Consider the following 16,458-nt stretch of genomic DNA (forward strand, 5'->3'; position numbering starts at 1 on the left):
TTCTGCTTTTGAAATAAAAGGAGTGGGATTCCATTAATATGTTATGTTGCTCCAAACCTTTTATCTTTCAAGAGCATGGAGCTTGAAAGCTATTCATGCCATTTGTATTGTGACCCCATACCATGGATAGTTGCTCCTGGGCTATGTGCTAATAACAAGCCATATGGTCCCTCCCCTTTTTATCCCAGAAAATGCTGTGACCATAATTTGCAACATTATCCCCAAAGAGGAAGAGATGGCAAAGAAATAACACAACCTGGGTATTTTCCCTTTACATTGTTGCTGAGATACGTTACGTGAGTGGAGACCTATCCAAAGAGAAAGAGGAAATCCTCTTGGTTGGTATAGGAAAACATGTTCTCATTGGAAGATTTCCCACCACCTCCTGTCTTGTAAATGTTTGGATTTCGTATCTATGCTTTGTCCTTTTTGGTATTTTACCAGCATGGTTACAGGCAGTAAAGGCCCCAGCCATTTTCTCCAGTAGTTACTGCTTTATCATAAAACCATATTTCACATCTTGTAAGCAGTAAAAGCATAGATTGCCACCATGTTTTGTTTAAAAATGTTTTGATGGGTGTGTTGACCTAGAATTGAAGGTGTTGCTGTAATGTTCTGCTATTAACACAAATTGCAGAAAGCAAACGATATCTGTAATGTATACACTTCTTGCTTTGTAATGCAATTATTGTGCTGTTTGATTGTCAAAAAAACTTTGGACATAACCCATAAAGATAAGAATGCTTTACTAATTTCTGCTTAAATTTCATTGCTTCTTGGCTCACCTACTTGTTCATAGGACATAATAATGCCAAATCTCTAACTAGTAAGCAAGCTGACTGACAATGACATTGTGTGCTGCATTCTAAAACGTTGTATAAATTTGTCATCTTCCTGTAAATTTTAGTATTTTTGAACACTGTAAAGAGCCTACATAGCATGTCATATTACGACACAAGCATATTGTCTAAACGTAAATGTGTTCCTTTTGTGCAGGATGCAAAGGACTAATTACCAGGTCATTTAAGTACTTGAACAGCTTGCATTTAAAAAATTTATATTATGTATTTATAATTACAGAGCTGTGTTAATTTGTGTTATTTATACCTTAAATACTTTCTGTGCTATCTATGAACTACGAATGTGCCAATTTGTGTAATTTATACCTGCATTAAACTTTACATCTTTTGTGATCTTTGGGTAATTCCTATATATGTAAAATAATTTAATGGCTCCGCATGACTATCAAAGCTTGTTTTAACAATGTTTTTTTTTTTTTTTTACTACCTTAACATCAATATGAATTAACAGATACATTGTACAAGACCTCATGGAGACCGATCTGTACAAGCTTCTAAAGACCCAGCACCTTAGCAATGACCACATTTGTTATTTCCTCTATCAAATCCTGAGAGGATTGAAGTACATCCATTCAGCCAATGTTTTACATCGTGATCTGAAACCATCAAACCTACTGCTAAACACTACTTGTGATCTGAAGGTGTGCAACTAAATTCTATCTTGATTTCTGCAAGCCAATGTTTAGTTGGCTATCATTTGCATTTTTTTATGTTCTGACTCAGTTTGTTTAGTATTTTCATTCATAAAATAAGGGATGTGGGTGTTTTTGTACGGTGGTGGTAAAAACTGAACGGGAGCGCAGAGTCTTCTGGGATACATGGCATATAAATCTCAGGAGGCCTGCGCATGCTCAATCTCACGCTTCCCAATCTAGGAAAGCTCAGAAGGGATTGTGGGCTCTGTGGGGAAAAAAGGCAAGTGTGATTAAGTATAATTCCGTTTTCGGGGAGATTTCACTTTTTGGCAGGAAATATCTGATGGTGATGCAAACAAAAACACACTTCTTGTCCAAAAATATGCGCACACACTTTTAGTATGGTTGCAAATTTGAAAGTGAGGGAGGACAGAAATTAAAAACCTAGCAACACTTGGCTCATTGGTTTCATTGATATGGTACCTATTTTGATATGATGGATATGTATAAATCTTGGCACCAGAAGAGGTATTTTTCACAAATATCACATCTTCACTAACCACTTTGTAGCTGCCAGGATGCTAAGCATAATGCAACCAGTTACATTTAACACTACCATCCACTTATTTTTAGAGTGCATAAGTGGGACCCCTGCACCCTTCAGTAGGTGCAAGTACAGATATCATCCTCAACAATGCAGCAGTTGTAAGGATGTGAGGGCCTGCCAATCGCAGAGGTTGGATTTAAGATGAGTTGTGCTGATTTCCTGGTTGGTGAGGGCGAAGATAAGTAAACTTATTGATATCCCACACTAAAGGGTAGCCACACAGTTTCCTATAATTCTTTCTGGTTATGCAGTATCATGGTTACCAAACCTCCTTATATAGTATCTTTGTTTTTCCTTCTTTACTTGCAGATCTGTGATTTTGGATTGGCACGTGTTGCAGACCCAGACCACGATCACACTGGTTTCCTGACAGAGTATGTTGCAACTCGCTGGTACCGGGCACCAGAGATCATGTTAAATTCCAAGGTAGATAGCAGCTCTGTATGATATAATTTTAAATCCTTTTGAAAATCATTGTACTTTTTAAAAGAGTTGTGCCCAAAAAGAAGCAACTTTCTAGATCCCACTATTGCCTGTTAACTGCTAGTTATCTTTTTCCTATTACTGATTTGCTATGCTTTGTTCTGTCTCTCAGTGAAGTTGGTTAATCTTGGCAGGGGTTTACTTCCTAATGTCAGTTGCTGCTCCTGTTGTCTAATGGAGGAGTAGCAAGGGATTTAAAAAAAAAATCACAGTTCCACAAAATGAATGAAGGGAGGACATATTTTCACTGGAGGTCCTCAGGTACAGCTTTCTCTACAAAAAGTACAGTGATCAGCAGAGCAGTAACTTATAGGACTAGCAGTCAAGATGCACAGTGCCTTAGATAATCAATTACAACTACATTTCAACTGTGATGTTTAAAGCAGAATTAAATGTACAGGTGATTTCTCTTCTGCAATAAGCATTCTTACCTGCCTGAGCTGTCAAAAAAGGAGCTATGCATTTGGCCGGCACATCTTCGGGAATTTTAAAAGTTGTTGGACCAAGAGCAAAAAGTTTAAATATTTCCGAGCAATGTTTTACTTAGGAGAGAGAAACACAACAGCATGTCAACTTTGGGAACCTGAAGAGAAAAAAATTTCCCTCCAAACCGAGTGTAATAAGCATACTGTATTTGTAAATAGCAAAATGGGTAATAGAGTGAATTCTGAAATATAAACAAAGAGATTTGAGATTTCCATATATAAAAAGTCTATACTTGTTGCAGAGGGATGTCAGAGAAAAAGGATGGCTGGGACAAGGAGATATTTAAGCCACTTTCTCAACCAGTTTCCCATCCTGGAATCCCTTAATTAAGGGATCTTTAGAAATTGCTGTGGCTATGGATTCCACCATCAAACCAAAGAAGGCTGCAGAAAGAGGGCAGTGCTATCTAGTTCCTCTGTCAGTTGGGAATTTTCATTAGAGAAGAGCACAGCTTGGCGTAGAGCAGAATTCAGCAAACTTTTTTGGCCACTAGACCATTTCAGGGGTAGGCAGGAGCACACTAGGCTGGTCTCTTTCGAGTCCTGCCCTAATGGCTCTGCCCCCCACCAGGAACGCCCCCTGAAAGGGAAATCCCTTTACTCCATTATGCATACGGAGGAGAGGGAATGTTCCCTATTTACTCCGGCGGCGGAAGTGTTAACATCGGTCACGGTAAATAGGTAAGGGAGCCACCACATGGAGTCTCAAGGGCCCTCATGCGGCTCTGGTAGTTTGTTCCGGCTCCGCTGAGGGTTGTCTGCCGGCATTAGGCCTGATCTGCCAGTGGGGGACATCAGGCCTGAACAAACTACCGGCTAGGCCGTATCTGGCCTGAAGGCCAGAGTTTGCCGACCCCTGGCGTAGAGTGTATCATTTTATTTCAGAGTTGAAAGTTCCATTCTCCTAAAAATCACCTTTTAATGTGTCCAGTAATGCCTAATACACTTTTTTTGTAAAATATTTTATATGAAACCTAATGGTTTTACAGTGACCAATTGTTCAGTTTAAGTAAATTTGGAATGTTTTATTTCCTAACTATTTCTTTTTTTTTTCTTTATTAGGGATATACCAAATCAATTGATATCTGGTCTGTCGGCTGCATTCTTGCAGAGATGCTTTCCAATAGACCCATATTTCCAGGAAAGCATTATCTTGATCAGCTTAATCACATCCTTGGTAAGGGCAACCATTAAACTTGTTTAAGAAAATCTTGTGGTTAACAGTGCTTGATTTATATTAAGAATGTTTGTTTTTTTTTTTCCTCTATATTTACAGGTATTCTTGGATCTCCTTCTCAAGAGGATCTAAATTGTATAATAAATTTGAAAGCTAGAAACTACTTGCTTTCCCTTCCTCATAAAAATAAGGTCCCCTGGAACAGACTGTTTCCAAATGCGGCCTTATAAGGTCACACTCCATATTTTTAAAAAAAAAAAAAAAAAAAAAAAAATCTGTCAGGTTAGCTATCTATGTTAACATATGGCTTAGTTACAAGAACTGTGCAGAACAAGCATGTCAAGTCTCCTGATATTTGTTGTGTTCCACGTTTGTGCTGGGTGTTTCAGGAAGTGGTAAAGAAAAGATGAAAATAACCACTTTAGAGTTTTTAAACTTTAAAACCCAACTAAACCCAAAACTGAAGTTGTAAAATGTTATTAGCAATCAGAATAAGTAGATGGACTGCATACTCCTACACTGCTTTATGGGCATTTCTTATTTCTGAATTTAGACAGCTGCAGGATCAGAAAGTTGTGCCCATGTGACTCCCAAAGTAAAATTAAAAATAGACTCTAGGTTTCTGCTAGTAGATTATTATAATCTACTAGCAGAAATATCTATATTATAAATTATCACATACACTAACATTGCTTTAAGAATTTGCCTTTTGCGGTTTTAGGTTCATTTGTGCTTTAAAGCACATTAAAATTCTCATAATTAGCCCTTGCTGCATCACTGAGCAGTGGGAAAAAATGTAATGAAGACCCACATAATGTATATTCAAATAGCCTTTGTGTTTTAGTAATTGAGTGTTTATTTGGGCTTTGAGCAAATGCATCTGTGGCTGCATTCACATTCCTCTGCAGTATGTAATAGTAAGAAGCAGCATGATCTAATACAGAGAAGATTTTAAATGATCATATGCCTTATTTCAGGTTTTGGAAAATGGTTTACTGTACCCGTGTTTTATGATTGCCTGCAATTTCTGATTTCTGAAAAACCTGATTATTGTTCACCATGGGATAGCAAGAGGGATGCCTGTTGTGGTTTATTTTGTGAATTTCTAGATATACCTCCTTTTTTTTTTTTTTTTTTTTTTTATTAAACATCTTGCTTTCATACAGGATCTGAAAGGGTTGCCTTGGCAACTAAAACACATCCTGACAACCAGATCATATAGGCAGAATACCCTTTGCAAACTACTGTTACATGTGAAATGTGTTACACCAGGGCAGAGCAAATATAGGAACCAGCCTGGTGCCTTTACATTCTCTTTTGTATAGTTATAAAAGGAAGACAGAGAGTTATGTGTTGCATAAACTTTAAAATATCAACTTCAGATTGAAATATTGTTATAGTATTAGGTAAGCTGTCTGTCAAGAATTGGCATATATGTCTATTTCTCTAGTTTTGCTTTGTGCACATAGTGCAACTCTATAGTATTGAAGTCTGGAAATTCAATTGCATTTGTTTTTAAACTCAATTAGTTAAGTTAAAGGCCAGTGAAAAGGTTTTTTTCAAAGAAAATAGTCCAGTTAAAAGAAAATATAAAAAATATATATATTTTTTTTTTCAGCTCTTGATTTGTTGGACAAAATGTTGACTTTCAATCCACACAAACGAATTGAAGTAGAGGCAGCTCTTGCTCACCCTTATCTGGAACAGTATTATGACCCAAGTGATGAGGTAAGTCCTGGAGAAGGAGTCTACTTGGCTTGTGCATTTGACCTAATAATTATTTTCTTGGTATTTTTAGGTTTTTAGTAGTTGATAAATATTTGTATCTATTGTGCTTTGTTCTGCACTATATCTTTTGTCAAACCAGATGAAGTATACACTGGTAAATCAAATGTTCTTAAGGAACGCATTGGCTTCAGGTTCTTTATTATTTAAATAACTGCTTAAACAACATTTCAACAACTGTAGCTTCCATAATTCTTTCTTGTTAAACGTGTTTTAAGCATCTTTAGCAAAAGGAAGACCTTAAGGTTGCAGATTTTCCTTTACTATATACTTCACCCCTGCTGTAGCACAATAATTTAGATGCACCTTACCCTATTTTTCTATCTAGCATGCTTCCCTAAATTTTAATTTTATTTGTAGATAATTCAGATATATAGTTCTACAAATAACCAAATATTTTGTGATTTAGCCTGTAGCTGAGGCACCCTTTAAGTTTGAAATGGAGCTTGATGACTTGCCCAAGGAGACGCTGAAGGAGTTAATTTTTGAAGAAACTGCTAGATTCCAACCAGGGTACTGACCGCTATGACCACAGGTAATGCATATGTAAGATTTGTAATAAAATTAGGCATGATATATAAAATAAGAATGTTTTTGTACATAATAAATATTTATTGAGAGAAAAAAGTAGTACAATACAATGGATAAACCAAACATGAAAAAGTTTTAATTTGCTATCCAAAAAAAAAAAAATTCTTCACACATTCAGATAGACCATATAAACAATTGGAAATGGGTAATATAACATAAAAAAACATTAGGCCACTATCTAAAATCATGACAATATGTACCACCAGAGTTACCATAAAGAATGTAAAAGAGAGGTAGAGTAGAACAGGGAAAGAATGCAAGAAGAGGGGGATAAGGGGAGCGTCCATCCTAATAAGACCTTTCAAATCTCTTTGCAAAATCCAGAGAAATACTGCGCGGACCACCCACACTGACCATGTGACCGTTTAGTTGCCCATTCGCTTGGGCTAGGTACCCATGTCTGATCCCAACACCTAGGAATGATGGTCCTGGCAGCTGCCAAAAAAAAAGTAAAAGACCCCTCCTGGCTTGGACATAGACATCATGTTAGTGCACCAGTCATCTTTGTACAGCGCTGTCGTGTGTGTGTGTGTGTGTGTGTGTGTGTGTGTGTGTGTGTGTTCCACTCAGAACACATCTGACACATTTCAACCAAACTTGCTAGAGATATGACTCATGTGAGTGCACCGCTGATCTTTGTACAGCGCTGTGCTATATGTCAGAGCTATATATGGTGATCACTAGGAAATGCATGGGGACATTTAAACAAAACTTGCTAGACATGTGACACCGCTCATTTTTGTACAGTGCTGTTTGTGTCAGAGGTATATAAATGTATAATAGTGTGTGACTGTGGGGGGCCATTAGAGTGTCAGCTCCTCTGTACAGTGACTGATGGGTCTAGCTCAGTGTTTCATTGTACAGTACTATGGTATATAGAGATATAAAAAAATTGTGTGTGTATGTCATCACTAGGAAACGCATTGAGATGTTTAAACCAAACTTGCTAGACATATGACTCAGACTCGTGAGTGCACTGCTGATCTTTGTACAGCGCTGTGGTATATGTCAGAGGTATATTTACATGTATGTGTGTATGTATTGCCCAGTAACAGTGTGTCTTTTGCTTATATTTTTACATACTTTTTTTTGGACTCTTACAAATTTCTGGCCTGTAATAATGTCTTCGAGAAAACGTAATGCAATTGGCAGAGTGCAATCAAAGGCAAAAAAATAAACAACACCGTTGACAGGAAAATCACTATAGCTTTATTTTATTCCTTTTCCTGTATAATATAAGATTGCAATAAATAAATACCTGGGCAACGCCGAGTAATTAGCTAGTTATATATAAATACTTTGTTTTCTGTTTTTACAGACTAGTAGGTGAGGGAACAAAGGCATATGTGACGTACAGGTTCACATTTGTGCTCTTATGTGAATTCACTTGTGGATGTACATAATCATGCAATTTGTTTCCCTCTTCAAGCCACTTTTTATTATAAGTCATGCTGGAGGATTTGATTTAGAGTTCTCTGCAGGTTTTTTTGTTTTGTTTTGTTTGTTTTTTTTTATTTTTTATTTTTTTTTTTAAAGCTGGGTGCAGTGTGGTAGACTATGGTGCATTCTTCTTACTGTTCCACTAATCTGGGAATGTGGCGAGCATAACTATGATTCTTACATTAGGTTACAATAGTTACTTCTAGGTAAAGTCACTCAGCAAGTAACATAGCAAAAATGTGCCTTCACGCACCAAGACCCATTGATGCTTGGAGTGGGGTACCTTAAGTTGGAGTTCTGACAGCAAAGTTAAACATTTCAGTTACTCATTGGGAGTGGTGAAATGCTTTGTATGTTGTTTACTTTTATTTAATATGAAGGTTTTATGTACTGACTCCACAACCCTGTTATTGTAGCACAGATTGTTCAATAACCTAATGCTGATCATTGGAAGTATCAGAACAAGGGGTATCACAGCCTGTTGTGTATAGGGCTGCAAATCTTGTCAATGCTAATACTGACCCCTGGTGAACTCTGAAATTGTTTAAACATGGGCATGCGAATGTCATAACCAGACCATGGAGCAAGTGAAGGTGGCCTGGTCAGAGCAATTTCTGTTGTATTCTTTAGATGGCTGGTGCATGTTCATTGTTTATCTAATGAAAAGATGGCAGCAGGATGCATCATGTTAAAAATGGCAAGCTAGCAAAAGCAGACCAGATCAGATTAATGTGCAAACATTCACATTAATTTGATCAAAGCTTCAATCACTTTCCACCCAAGAAAAGGGATTAAAGGGCATAATTGGAAAATTTAACTTGCAAAGCTGCGACGGGGCACTTTGCTAAAATCTTCAGTACATGGCCTCAAAGAAATTGATGGAGATTACCAGCCCTAAAATGTAAAACAAAAGGCAATTTTAATTTGGGGAGCTGCAGCGTCCTGCTTGTGGGCACAATCGTGGTCTGATAGAAATCCACTTGCAATTAGCACTTGCGCAGTCTGTCAAAATTTTTTTTTTTTTTTTTTTTTTTTTTTGCAATTGGCTGCGGCACATTTTGGTGCAGTTTGCAAAATCGAGAAGTCACTTTTTGGTTTCATGACTGAAGATTCACAGTGCAACTTTAGTGTCATGCAAATCTGTTTGCCCACATTGCAGTTTCATATCAGAAGTGTGAAAGTGCCCTTATAGTTTAGACTTACTTTATAACAAACAGCCTTCTCACATACATAAACTGGTATGAAAGCCTTGAACAGTTTGTCATGATATAGTTAAGTTTTAAAATCTAAAATGTAATGCCAATATTCAGTTACTCATCTTTGACTGATGGGAAGTTAAAATGAAGTGTTTATTGCTTGTTGTTCACCAACTGTTGAGGATTGTTATTTGGCACCAGCTGGAACAAAACATGTAGGAATGTGGAATTTAGTGACAGTATGATCTATGTGTGGGTAGAGTCCTTATTTCATTTTGGCAGTTGCACTTTGTGCTGTGTTTGTTCTACCTTTGAGCACAAACATAGCTAACAACAAATGGGGACCTGTGTCTGATGGGTAAAATAGGCTTGGGCAGCAAAGGATTAAAACCTATTTAAAGACCTAAAGCAAAAATAAGTACAAGAATAAAAAACATTTATTTTGCAGTTTACAAATCCTGGTCACTGGATTAGGATTCATTTTTCAGGTTACAAACATTTTTCTGTTTGTTTTTCTACGTTTCTTGCAAGAAATGTCCTTTCGCTTTTTGTGAGGTGAAGTGGAAGTATCTCTTTTTTTCTGCTATAAACTACTAATAGTATATCACCTCATGTGAACAGAAAAGTTTTTTAGAGGTCCAGCCTGGGCTGGAGGCAGGAGTATGATATGGGAAGTTTGGGAATATTGTACCAGGGAGATTTTTACTAATCAAATGTCATTAACATTCAGTTTGGCTGTGGAGTATGGAAAATGTGTGCATCACCAAATTGATCTTAAGAATTTTAGATCATTTTATTATAAATAATCTACTGTCTTTTTTCACTGATAACTGACTGACTAACAAGTACACCCATTTGTTTTTGATGTGTAATCGGAAAAGCAGATAGTAGGTACTAATTCTATACCTCAATATTGGCAGATTATGAGCTCAGCTGTAAATGTGAACAGTCTAATGTGTTACCTGATAGTTTTTATTTAACTGAAGTTGTTATATAATTAGTTCAGAAAATACAAAGTTCACTCTAGGCGGGATTTTCATTTCCCAGCTGGCTGTAAAACAGCCTGCCAGCTCTGCTCTGAGGATCTTATATTTTATACTTTGTATCTTTTTACCTAACTGAAAATGTGCTTAAGCTGCGTACACACTTGCAATTTTTGTCGTTGGAAAGGATCTTTCACGATCCTTTCCAACGACAAGGGGCTGCAAGATGCATGAACGATGCTGTACATACAGCACCGTTCATGCTCTATGGAGAGGGGAGGGGGGAGAGCGACGGAGCGGCACCCTGCTGCGCGCTCTCCCCTTCCCTTTCATTACGATCGGCTGTCGTCCATCGTCCGTGGATCCGGCAGGTCGGTCGTCCGGACGATGGACGACACCGACTGTACACACGGAAGATTTTCGCCCGATAATTGGCCGATGCCGATTATCGGGCGATAAAAATCTGCCGTGTGTACGTAGCTTTAGGCTGGGTCTACACAGATGTTTTTAAAAACGCATGTAAACGTTCCTACTGCATTAATATGCATTTTATGCAATTTCAATAGCCTTTTAAAACGCTGGGAAAGGCCTATACCATGGTTTTTCTGCGTTTTCCCGTTTACGTTTCAAGTGCTTATAAACGTGGGAAACGCCCTATTGAAATCAATGGAAGTGTTTTTGGGCGTTTTCCAGCATTAACCCCGCGGTTAATTTTTTTTACAGTTTGCAAGCAACGTTATAGATAACGCTCATAAACGTGCCTCAAGAAAATCTCCTGATGTAGATTAGCCCATTGGAATGCATGGGAATTTCAAACATGGGCTTTTTAAAGTCTCAGGTTAAACGCTGGGGAAAACGTCCGTGTAGTCAAAAGTCCCCCATATAAACAAAAATCCACCTACCTTCAGTCCTGCAGGGCAGTCTGGTCCATCTGGAGGTCTCTTCCTTTGGGTCCCTCGTCGTCCCAGTATCGGTCTTCGCAGTGGCACCATCTTCTCCTCTTCTTCCAGGTTCCTATGTCACTCGACTGCGATATTGGACGTAGCTGGGAAAAAAACTTGCGATCTCACTGCGCATGTGTAAGATCTGCAATTTTTTCCCCCTTTGACAAAAGGGCTTTTTCTGCGCATGCCTGAAATACGCAGAAGGAGCACCCAAGAGCCTCACCGGATGCGTGCCGCCGGTAGGTATCCTGAGAGGCTCTGCACTCCCATTCATTCTCGATCGCCTACGCCTTTTTAAAAAAAGAATGTTGCTCTTAAAAGAACAAACAACAATATTTTTACTCTACATAAAAGGGTGAAATTTCTGAGTTTAGGGACGCTTTAAGTTCAGATCATGAACTACTTGCTGCTCACAGCAGAGCTCTCAGATCATCCAGGGTATATAGGCAGGTTTAGGCCTGCAACAGGAATAAACAATCCTGCACAACTCCCAGTGGCTGGCACTTCGCCACTCTGCTTACTAGTTCTTTAGGAACCATTTCTGCAATGCATTTGCTAATTTGACAGCAGGTGGTTGCTAAGGTTTTAGGCAGTGCATTTTTTGGATGCTACTTGCAACTTTTAAGGACATTTTACTTCCCCAGCCATCAAGCTTCTTTGAGGGATCACGCTTTATTTTATTTTATTTTTTTCAATTGGCTTCAATTAACAAAAAAAAAAAAGTGTGAAAAAACAGCCACTTGCAAACGCCAGAAAAGCCTCTAGTAGTTACCACCTATTACCATTCCCTGGGTGTCTTGGAGTAGTAAATGCAGCAGTAATTTTTGTTTTTTTAATACGCTGATGTAAACTAAGCCCACACTGATTACTCTATTACCCAAGCGGTTACTCTCTGTACAAAATATGGGACAGTTGGGGCATATTACAAAGACAATGGAAAAAAAGGGACATTCTATGGGCCGGGGTCATTAAAAGTTTAAAAAGTATAGCAGACACAAATATAGGGGCTGCTGGATACCTATGAACAAACAACTAAGAACATGAAATATGTTGTGTGTTGCTCTGCCCACTTTTGGACCCCACACTAAATGGACATTTCATTGAAGGATTTTTTAAGATTCCTTCACTGACTTCGAATGAGTATGCAGCTCAGTAGTTTAGCTTCTTGCCACACATTTTGTCACATTGCATGCTTGTTTCAAGTGTGTGACTAAAATTATTGTGTTAACCATTTCGGCATCTACTGAGGCGAAAAAAAAAAAGGCCTTCATTGTTCTTGATAGTAGAGAACCCTGACTGCAATTTTGGTATATTTATTTGCTCATAACAGGTTGATGCCAAGATTGCATTCCTTTTGTCATCCTGTTCTTTATAAAAACACGTTTAGCTAACAAAATGTATGCTTGTTGGCTATTTTGATATGTTCATTTTAATAAATATTTTAAGAAAATGTTTACCTATTGGGTTATATATTAGTAATATCATTGTTTCTGCATATAAAGTCATTGCCTTAAGATAAAACACATTGCTTAATGATGTTGTTTTTCTTTTTAAGGGAAAGGCTGTGAAGGACTTCATACTCCGACATCTGTGTTCTTGACAGTTCTTCCTCCTTGGCCATGTCCTGTGACCCATCTCAGCTTGTCCAGTCTAACTCCTTTGGGCCATTATGGAGGGCGGTTCCTGGTAGTTGTGGCTTTTTTATGCTTCTGATGAATCTTTCAATCTGGAGAAGTGTTCTTGACACTCCTTTCGTAAAGCCCTTTTGCAGTGTGGCACAGCAAGTACTTGCTGATACCATAAATAACTGCTTGTAAATTCATTTTTTTCTTTCTTTTTTGTTTTTCTTTTTATAAATACGATGGTTTATTTCCCATGAAGCGGACAGTGTCCTGACTTTTACAGGCTTTGCATATTATGTTGAACCCATGTTACTGAGACTGTGGTAACTGGCATTATTTTTGTTTTTCTTCTTTTTGGGAGAGTTATTTCTCTGGGCACTTTAAATCAACAGAGAGCTCCACTTACTCACACATATCATTTTAAACCCATTGCAGTTAGAAGCTTTGAAAACCTGCTGGAGATCATTGTATATTATCCAGGTTTTCTCTGGCATGTAGCTGAGCTGTGTGAGAACTTTTAAACATTTATGTGCTTGAGGGACCTGATAGATTAAAATCTTATTCATAAATCTGCTTACTTGTACATCAAACCTAATAGCAAGAAAAAAAGCTGCTGCAATATACCATTTATAATATATATAAATATATATACTTACATATATATATCCGTAACTTGGGGCATTTGTGCCATGCACTGGCCTTCATAGGGCTGTGTGTTTCATGTATGGATGAGTTGGAGGAAGAAGCTTTCATAGGACAGAAATAAAACAAGCAAGTGAAACCAAAATCGCATACCTTTTTATTTTTAGTTGGTGCTGGCATGAGGCCCCACATATTGACTTAAAAATAGCATGCCAGTGCTATTTCTATTGGAGCCATGTTCACTGAATGTTTTGACACGTAAGTGTAATTTTCCCCATGCATAAAGTAACTAGAGTGATGGTTACCATACTGTAACTAATGTATACTGTATCCACCTATTGGGGATGCCAATCCAATTCCTAGCAAACTCTCCCCACTTCCCAAGCTGCAAATACATCTGTGTATAAAGATAACCCATTTTTTTTCCTTCTCTGTGTCATGCTGGAGCAGCAATTGAGCAAGCACTAAACTCTTTTACAGTGTAAAACATTCTTTTCTTTTTTTTTCTGCAAGTATTTGTTCTTGGAGTTGTATTCTGTGGAGTTTTAGATGTTCTGTCCCAGTGCAGTGCCTCCTACTTTTTCCTCACTGCTCTTTGTGGTGAAAGATTTGCCTTGTTTCAGATGACTGTGCCCTCGCATGACTGTTAAGCTTTTCTGTGCAAAGATTGTCTAAGTGCCACATGCCTATGATTGATTGGATTAAGATCTCTTACCTCTGAGTTGTGTTTAAATGAAATCTTATCCTGTAACCTTCATAAGGATTATCAAACAACTCTGTTTTAAATACCCTTCCCCCTCCCCCTCTCATGTATTCTATTATAGCAACATTATTAGACACTTGTCTGAACTGCCTAGGAACATGAGCAAAAATTGCACTTGTAATTGAAAATAAATTTGAAAAAACAAAGTCTCCATTAACCTTTTTTTTTTTATAGATATTTTTTCTCATTCTTTTTGAAGTTTTCTTAGTGGGTCAGTTTCTGTGATGTGGGTTATGTAAACATTTTACAATAATATTGGTGAATGGGATTACCAGATAATTTTTATGTTGCATATCAACTGATCAGACTAACCACTTGTTAGATCAAATGCTTATGTCTTATTAAACAGTTTTGCACGAGATCTTCTGTAGAACGTATACTTTTTAAATAGTCTGCTTTATTGAAAGGCAGTGAAAAGCTGAGCCTGACACATATTTTACATGAAAAAAGGGATTGATTTGCTAAGGTGTTAGGCATGCATCACTGGCCTTATTTCTCTTTTATTATTTCAGTGTTTGAGGGAACCATTATAGCCATGCCAGACATTCAGAATTATTTATTTCATGTCCAGAACCTGTAATTAATTCCTAATCAATATTGCATATGTAACAGTTTTACAAATTCTGATCTTTCAAAACACCATTTATTTTGTCAGGTCTTGAACAAGGAACCTAGCCTACGTTTCTTAAATAAACTCTTAATTTTTCGGTCTAGAATAATGCATCCATTAAAAAAAAAAAAACACAAAAACCCTTTAAGAAATGTAAATTCTTCGCCTTGTATTTAAAAGTGAAGCAAATCTTTATCTATGCACTGACGAAATTCACACTTTTTTCCCTTTGTGAGTGTAATGCATGAATAGTTTAGTCATACATATTGCATCAGGGAAAGAAGAAGCCATATGTTGTTCTAGAAATTTAGAGAATGGTCTGTCTTGCCATTATTTGTGAAAGCATCTTGTTTTGAGGAAATTTTGGTTTTTGATTTAGTCTGACAGAACCATTTTTAAACCAACCTTAGAGAAACTATTATGCAGTAGCTCAACAGCGGCCAGTCTCCTTGTGATAGTAACTGCAAAGTGTTTAAAAACCTTTTGCACCCAGACAATGAGAAATATTTCTAGAATCCAGGATTGTCGTGCTTGATAAGCATGTCTTGAAATTAATAGTGTAATCCATTCCAGTTTAAGTATTGCATATTTTGTGTGATACATCTTGCAGGAGCATCTGAACAGCCAAAACCGCCTGCTGCTTTCCACTTGGAAGATTCTCACTAATAAATGCACTTCACCTACTGCCTTCAGATCTGCTCTTGTTCCCACAATATCCATAACAACCATACACCAGTGTGATCTTACGGTTGCTTGTACTCATTATTACTATTCAATTACCATTTTGGTGAAAAGGAGCATATGCTTTTGGTCAATTAAAAAGCAACCAGCAGTTGCAACTGGTGACTCTCCTTCCCTCATTGTCTTTTTTTTTGTGTTGTCCATCTTAAAGCACTCTTAACAGATTACTAAAAAGAGCTTTGTACTTTGCTTTGTACTGTTGGTGCCTTTTTAGTCTTGTATTCAAAATGTGTGTAGCTGATTAAAGTAGGTTGTAAAGTTAGAGGTTTCACTGCTCCGTTGGATCGAGATTCCTTTTCCTTTGGATAAGGGCTTTAAAAGAATAGGCTGATCCACCAAACAGTGAATCAATTGAGAGAAATATTTTATAACAGATTCCTGTATGTTCCTTTAAACTGTAATGTAACAGCTGAACATGTATTTTATTGTGAGAGATATGTAACCTGGTTAATCAATTAAGAAGCAAAATTGTATGAGGTTTATATTTTTTTGTTAATTATATTGATGTATTTAACTTTTTCCTCAATTGGTTGGATGTTCTATATTTCTGGTAAATTGTGTATAAAAAAAGAAAAAAAATCTTGTAAGACACCACAAAATGCAGATTAAATCATTAAAACTGTATTCCTGTATTACCAAAACAGGTCTATTTATATTTGTTACAGTTGTAACCTAACATTAGCAGTTTAAGACTTTAAGACTAAAGGATATGTAGATCAAATCACCCAGTCCTACACAGAATGTCAAATATATCTCTGTATTTTAAAAAATCACTGCACCATTAAAATTTCTAAGCTCAGGATCATTTGAAAAAGAAAGTACCTAAAATAAATTGATTTGTTTTTAAATTGTAGTCTGCACTAACCAAAAGTGTGCTGCAATCATCTTGTAAGG

The 16,458-nt window shown here is 37.2% G+C and overlaps 1 protein-coding gene across 1 annotated transcript in view; it reads left to right on the forward strand.

The window, feature by feature from the left end:
- The window catches only part of MAPK1 (mitogen-activated protein kinase 1), a 31,530-nt gene extending 15,325 nt beyond the window's left edge, over positions 1–16,205 (forward strand). Inside the window, 7 exon segments of the mRNA XM_072415644.1 lie at positions 1,312–1,501; positions 2,412–2,528; positions 4,133–4,247; positions 4,347–4,478; positions 5,866–5,975; positions 6,442–6,567; positions 12,742–16,205. Coding sequence (XP_072271745.1) covers positions 1,312–1,501; positions 2,412–2,528; positions 4,133–4,247; positions 4,347–4,478; positions 5,866–5,975; positions 6,442–6,552 — 775 coding nt within the window. The 3' untranslated portion in view covers positions 6,553–6,567; positions 12,742–16,205.
- Positions 16,206–16,458: the final 253 nt, after the last annotated feature.

This window comes from Pyxicephalus adspersus, chromosome 6, assembly GCF_032062135.1.
Source record: "Pyxicephalus adspersus chromosome 6, UCB_Pads_2.0, whole genome shotgun sequence".
Taxonomy (NCBI): Eukaryota; Metazoa; Chordata; class Amphibia; order Anura; family Pyxicephalidae; genus Pyxicephalus; species Pyxicephalus adspersus.